Here is a 6,965-nt window from a genome sequence, read left to right as displayed (position 1 = left end):
AGTGCCATTGAGTCTATTCTGACCCATAGTGACCCTGGATATGTTGTTGTTGTTATGTGCCGTCGAGTCGGTTCCTACTCATAGCAACCCTGTACAGGGTTTCTGAGGCTGTAAATCTTTATGGGAGCAAACAGCCTCATCTTTCTCCTGTGGAACAGCTGGTCATTTCAAACTGCTGACCCTAAAGTTAGCAGCCTGATTCGTAACCACTAAGCTACCAGAGCTCCTTTGACCCTGGATATAAGGCCTTCAAAATCATTCGGTCTGGCCCTGCCAACAACTGCAGTTCCAGGTAAATTAATTAAATATTTGACCAAATACAACAAGCTAATTTTTTAATTTGATATGTGATACTGTGGGTTAAGTCCTGGTGTGGCGCTGTGGGTTAATGCGCCAGACTGCAAAGCCGTTTGAACTTCAGGGTCAGCAGTTCAAGCTCACCAGCTGCTCCTTGGAAACCCTATGAAGGGTCAACGTGGTTTGGAACCAACTCAATGGCATCTAACAACAAGTTTGTATGGTCCTCAATTGATGTTATCAATTTTGGCAGAAAGAAGCCTCCCCACCACTGATCTACAGGGAGCTCAACCTAAGGCTGAGGCACCAAGGTGAAGCCCAGTGACCAATACTGCCTCTTTGGGAAATGGGAAGGGCTCTGTCTTACACTTTGGGGATTCCTAGCGTTCACAGACCCCATGAAGAGAAGCTGAGAGAAGGCACCCGATGGTAAGCACTGGTACTACTTCCCAGAATCTGGTTACACTAGAAAAATAGGCTCTATCCTAGCCTTGGCGAACTCTAGTGGTGTTGTAGGCTAGATAAGCACTGGACTGCTAACCACAAAGTCAGCCGTTCAAATACACCCACCACTCCTCCAAAGTCAGCCATTCAAATACACCCACCACTCCTCCAGAGAAAGATGGAGCTTTCTGGTCCTGTAAAGATTTATAGCCTGGGAAACCCTATCCAGACTCCGAGTAGGAATCGACTAGTAGCCATGAGTTGTGTCTGGTCTACTCGCCTTGGCCTCCCCTCAGTTCCATAGCTTGTGATGAGGTGACAGTCGGCCTGTGAGCGAGATCATGGGGGAAGACTCACCTCTCCACCTGCAGCCTGGTGACCATAGACTTGATGCAAAGCAGCCAAGTGCCCTGTTAAGATGTATGAAGACAACAGTGAAATTGAGTCTGGACCTCTTGAACTTGTATGTCAAAAATGTGCGTGCTCCAGTCCCCAAGAAGCCAATGCAGAATTCCACTCTCCGTCTGTCCTGGGCTCAGTCTCCCTGTGCGCCCCGCCACGTCACCAATGCCCTGATGGTTGGTCTAGCACTAGTCTTCAGGTGGGCTGGTCTTCTCCTCTTCTCTTTGTCCCTTCGGCATTCACACCTTGAACCCTGGGAGGGGGCTGCCCCTTGAGGTAAAAGGAGGCCCAAGAGCACAGATTCATGGTTCACAGATGATGCTCAGCTGGTACAGTGTCCTAAATTTAACCAAGATTGAAAACTTGGGCGACTTCTCATAAAAATCTCCATTTCTGAGTTATCTGTGTGCTGACCCTTGAGTCATATGTCTGCATTGCTATGTGGGAGAAGCCAGGCGACACCAGCCCTTTGAGGAAGACCACTGCTCCCCGTTTGCTTTACTTTCCAACAGAAGTGAAATATGAAACTCAAGTTTAACCACACACTTGCATCCTTTGTCTCCATCAAAAAGGAAAACATTTCCAGAATGATGGAGGAGGGTGTATTCTTTGCTGAAATGACCTACTTTGCTCCTGTGTGTCACCCTCCTGGCCCCAAAGGTGTCTGAGTTTGTAAACCCCTAGTCTGTGACTTACATTGTGTCCCCACTTCATGCAGGAAGGCAGAGTGTGAATCTTTTTCATTGTAGGACAACAATCTTTTGAGAGGTATACAAAGCTAGAGGCTCTTTGGAATAGTAACACCAATTTTTCCAGTCTTTTGTGTAAACTGGGATAAACTTAGTTTTTTTTTTGAAAATCCTTAGATTCTCTCCAACTGACAGGTGGGGGCCTACCTCTGTGCCATGATTTTTGTAGCAACCACACAATTCATTCATAAAGATCTGAACCCACCTTGATTAAGGCCTGCTAGCTCAGTGGGCCTTGACTGTCAAAGCACATTTGTGTCAACGATTTTTCATATTTGAAAACAGAGAGAAGCTTAAAAAAAAAAAGCAGAAGCTAGTGGTTCCCGAAGGGTTTATAGTCTCTTGTTGAGGTGCACGAATTGTTTTTATCAAAAAAAAAAAACTAAGTGGGAATGTTATTTGAGGAATTTTTTAGTTTGGATTTTAAAAGCACTGTTGTTAAGCATTATCAAGTCAGATTGCACTCCTAGAGACCTTGTATAGGGTTTCTGAGGAGTAGCTGGTGAGTGTGAGCTGCCAATCTTGTGGTCCAGTGCATTATCCTACAGCATCACAGAATAGGGGGCACCTTTTTCATGGGCCACTTGATATAGACCCTCACGTAGATGGGCCATTTGATGTAGATCCTCTCACAGAGGACCAGTCAAGAACATTCCCCAGAACATGGAAACACACTAAATTATATGTTTCAGGCAAAAGGAGGACCCAGATTGCCAAAACTGAAACCTTCTTGAACATTCCATGGACCTTCACTCACGGTGGTTCATGAAGCTTTCTAACCATCCAACCCTAGTCCAGAACTAGGCACAGAACTCGTCTGGTGGTGGTCATTTCCACCTGCTTCCAGTCTTTTTAGACCCCATTCCCTACCCTCCCTAAAACTGAGCCTGGACTCTTCATGTAAGGAGAGATGTAGGGGAGACCTTTTGAAGGACACCATCTGGTTCCCATGGTAACACTCTTCTTCCCTCCCAGTCTCTTTCCAGACTTCATTGAAATTAGAGCCAACCCAACACCTCTATCTCTATGGTTATATTCTTATTAACATGGACCGAAATCTCATTAGCTGTGTAGACCTCTACAACACTCGTATTGAGCAGGACCCTGTATGCCAATCTCTCTGCCAAACCTCATCTCAGTAGATTGAACCTAACCTGATGCAGGGCATGTTCCTGCTCTCCCATGTCAAGACATTCACTGGCCAAGCTGGCTTCTTCTTAGTGTTGACCTGAGCTGAGGATGTATACCTTCAGCTCAACTGGACAGTGAACCACAAGACTGGCAGTTCAAACCCTAGCTGTTCCTTGGAAACTCTATATAGGGTCACTGAGTCGGAACTGACTCAATAGCATTTAACAACAACCACCATCACTCAGTGGGGTGGGCATCTGGCAGGCCAACAAGGAGCGGACATCATCCTGATAGCGCTTGCAGGTGACCAGGAAGAGAAGTTATGCTAAGTGAGGCGACTGGAGAACCACAGTGGAGCAGAGGGTACTTCTGGCCACAAGTGCTGGGAAGCTGAGAGTTAGAAAAGGCTTTCATGGGTTGATATTCAGAGAAGGCTTCATGGATGAGACAGGAGCGGTGCTGGGCCCAAAGGACAGCTGGGCTGTGGATGGGCCGAAAGGAAGGAAGGATGTCACAAGTGTAGGAAGCACAGGAGCTGAGATGTGGAGGCTGCTACAGCAGAGACGAGTCGGGCAGCATTATCCTCATCATCACATTTATTGACGGCCCCTGGGAGGCGGGGCTGGGGACAGAACATACAAAGACAAGGACCTGCCCTCAAAAAGCTTCCATTCTAAGGAGACAGGGACAGAAAAACACAGAACGGTCTTTCTTAGGGATGGCCCACTCTGACCTATGCAGGTCAGAAGCCCCTGGCCTACCTTGTCCCAGGGTCTGGAGTATGAGTAGGGCCTATAGTGGTGGCCCTAACCCCGATGCTGGGGCCTGACCACCTGGCTCCTAGGAGGTGGGCCCCAGAGTTGGGGGAAAGGTAGGCTCAGGTCAAGATGAAAACGCTCCTGTCGGCCTTGGTATTGTGCGAGTCTGGTAGAGTGGAGGGTGCAGGGCCCCTCCGGGAAGCAGGCATCTTCCCAGGCCCCTTAGGAGAGTAAAGTTCTTTCACTGGGATTGGCCCGTCACCCCAGAGGCCCCAGCCTGGGAGACAGAAAAGGCAGTTTCCTAACACCCTGCCCCCCCCACCCCCAGCCCCGCTCTCTGGGCATCTTCCAGGTGCCCCTCCTCCCTAGCTCAGCCTCCAGGCCTGCCTGAGGCCAGGGGGAGGGGCCCGCCCCTCCCCCCACCCAGGCAGTGGGGGAGAAGGAGGAGCCACGCATCAAGTTTGTCTGGGCCCCCCACTGGGGGGCCGCACCCTAGATCCTACCGGTGGGGGGGCTCTGGCTGCGAGGGCCGAGGGCTCAGCAGGGGGGCTGGGCCAAGGGGGCACCCGGGGGAGCCCTTCAGAGGGAGCACTGGGCGGGAGTCCAAGGGAGGCAGGCTCCGGGGCACTGCTGGTGGTCCCCGGGCGGCCCCGGTGGGTAGGACAGCTGCAGGGGCGAAGGGTTTAGGGGGGTCAGCAGGAGCGGTGGGAGCTGGCTGGGCAGACCGCTCCCGGCGCCTCAGTAATTCCTGCAGCTTCTCAGCCTGGGTCCGCCGCAGGTGGGCCAGGGCTCGGCCGCGCTGGAAGGCGGGCAGGAAGGTCTCCAGACTTTGCTCCCCTAGCAGCAACTGTTCCATCTGCTCCTGGGACCGGAAGGAAGAGAGCTTTGTGAGGAGCAAGACCAGAGACTGAGGGCTGCTGGCCCACTGTCTCCCACCCAGGGTGACCCCCACATGATCTACTCTGCTGCTGCCACCTTGCTGCATACTGTGGACAAATGTCCTCCATACTCAAGCCTTGATTTCCCCACTTATAAAGCGAGGACCCATCAAGGCCAACCCTACGATTGATTTCCTCTTCCCCCTGCCCCCTTCAGCTGTCCCACTGTGCCCTGGAGCCAGCAGCCCTGATGGGTTCTCAGGAGAGTAGGGCTAATCACAGGTGGGCTGAGGCCACCTGCTGTCCAGTGCTCTTGGGGCCAGGTACTTGGGTGGCTTCCTGGAGGAGGGGCTCCTGAGCCTGCTGGGTCTCCCTCCCTGTCCAGAGGTCCAGCCACCTTCCCCTCACCTCAGCCTCCTGTTCAGCTTCTTCCAGCTCCGCCTGCAGCCAGCCCAGCGCGCAGTGGGGGCTCCAGCGATGCATGGTGTCCTCTGAGGACCACAGAGGGACAGTGTGGACAGTCCCAGAATGGACAGGCCAGAGCCCCAGGGACCATCCGTACTCTCCCAATGACTGCCTGGGACTCTATGCTTTGCTTTCTTCTCTTCTCTGGAACCTTTGTTTCCCCATTTGCACAATATCTATGTAATTATCTTATGCACACATCCCCTGCATCTCCCATCCCCATTTTGCTGTCAGCCCTCCACAACAAAGAAGGAAGTACCTTGTCTCTAGGGTACCCCAAGCCCTTAGATATAGGACCCCATTTTCTCCCACTACCCAGGGTCCCTCTCAGGCCTCCCTGACCCAGTTCTACTCACTTCCCCAGGATTAGCACCCCTCAATTGTGCCTGGGAATAGACCTGCCCAAGTCCCACCCTTCAGAGCAGGATACTTCCCCAAGGGTCAACCAGCCAGAGGGTCAACTGCCCTCCGCAGGCAGTTCTCACTGGCCCCTCACCCAGTCGCTGCAGCTTGTCTGCGCAGCTCTCGGCCACCTCACGCAGCTCCTGGTACTTGATGGCCAAGGCAGCCCGGCCCATCTCCAGGCGGGGCCGCAGTGCCAGGTTCTCCTTGGCCAGTGCATAGTTGGAGGCCAGGCATGCCTCGCGCTCCAGCTGCAGGCCCTGGAACTAGCGGCAGAGAGGAGCTAAGAGGTGTGCCCACCAGTTCGCACACATCTACCTTGCTGCCACCCTGGGCAACAGGGTCACCAAGGCAAGGTGAAGGCTCCAAGCTCCTCGATGATAAGCCCAACAGGTGTAGGGGCTGCAAGAGGCCTTAGACCAGCCTTTGCCTTGAGCTGCCTCCCACTGTGACCACAGGCAGGTCACCTGACTGCTCTGGGCCTCAGTTTCCTCCTCTACAAAGTCCACTGGCAACACCTAGCTCTCACTGTTGTGAGACTGGAGTGAAGAAAACTACGAAGGCCTCTACAAATGTTAGTTAATTTTTAATTTTTCAATTAATCTGTCTGCTCAGATCCCTGAGGAGCCCCCTCCCTCCCCTGTCCCATTTTCCAAGCTTGGGCAGTTTCCCTCCTGTTTCAGGCCTTTGTCTGCTTCCTCCTCAGGTGTTTATGTGGAAAACACTCCCGCCCCCTGCTCTTACTCTCCAGAGTGACGTGCACACCCCGTCCCTCGGTAGTAGCCCCTCAGCTCACCCCCTCTTCCCTTCATGCCCCCTCCTCTGCCCTCCAGTGGAATCCCCACACCCCAAGGAATACACACCCCCTTCCCCTCCCCAACCCCTAGCACCTGCTCCCTGCTTTCCTTCGCTTCCAGAAAGCAGGCCCCCCGTCTTTGGTGGCCCTGCCTCCCCTCCCAGCCCCTGGAGAATGCACTACCCTCCATGTGTCCCCTCTAGGATGCACATACCCCCTTCTGATCGGCTTCCCTCCAACACACTTTCCCTTTCTGCCCCTCGCAGCCAACCAGCCCAGGCCTATCTCCTGCTAAACAGACAACTTTCTCTACGGTGGCCTATGAAATACACATCTCGCCTTTCAGAATCCCTCCCCAACCCAAGACACAAGGCCCCCTCTGGCGCCCCCAGAATGCGTCCACCCCTCCAGTGGTCCCCCAGGTGTCAAACAGGCCCCTAGTTCACCCCATGGAAGGCGCCTCCCCTTTCTGGCCCTACAGAACGTGGGTGTGCGAGCCAGGGCCCCCCACAACACAGGCACCCCCCTGCCCTCCCCGGAGCATCCGCTGTAGAACACGCCTCGCAGCCATCCCGGGGGTGCACGGGCGCCTCCCCGGGTTCCCAGCGCCCCACCCGCCCCAGGCCGGCTCCGGGCGCCCCTC

General features: G+C 53.7%; 1 protein-coding gene across 1 annotated transcript; it reads right to left on the bottom strand.

Moving 5' to 3' along the window:
- Nucleotides 1-4,280: 4,280 nt before the first annotated feature.
- Nucleotides 4,281-6,512, bottom strand: VPS37D (vacuolar protein sorting 37 homolog D (S. cerevisiae)). The gene is made up of 4 exons (XM_006859839.1): nucleotides 6,417-6,512; nucleotides 5,621-5,792; nucleotides 5,068-5,150; nucleotides 4,281-4,643 (listed from the first exon to the last, which is right to left on the bottom strand). Exons 1-4 carry the CDS (start codon nucleotides 6,510-6,512, stop codon nucleotides 4,281-4,283), a joined length of 714 nt encoding a protein of 237 aa, XP_006859901.1.
- Between the last annotated feature and the right edge of the window lie 453 nt (nucleotides 6,513-6,965).

Source organism: Chrysochloris asiatica, unplaced genomic scaffold, assembly GCF_000296735.1.
Source record: "Chrysochloris asiatica unplaced genomic scaffold, ChrAsi1.0 scaffold00034, whole genome shotgun sequence".
Taxonomy (NCBI): domain Eukaryota; kingdom Metazoa; phylum Chordata; class Mammalia; order Afrosoricida; family Chrysochloridae; genus Chrysochloris; species Chrysochloris asiatica.
Note: the sequence above shows the minus strand (reverse complement) of the source record. Positions and strands in the feature narration are given on the sequence as shown.

Excerpts from the sequence above, each read along its gene's own strand:
- VPS37D (XM_006859839.1), bottom strand. The coding sequence starts at position 6,512 with ATGGAGGGTAGTGCATTCTCCAGGGGCTGGGAGGGGAGGCAGGGCCAC. Across the intron at positions 5,793-6,416 it reads CGAAGGAAAGCAGGGAGCAG|TTCCAGGGCCTGCAGCTGGA; the intron begins GTGCTAGGGGTT and ends CTCTGCCGCTAG. Across the intron at positions 5,151-5,620 it reads AGACAAGCTGCAGCGACTGG|AGGACACCATGCATCGCTGG; the intron begins GTGAGGGGCCAG and ends TGTGGTCCTCAG.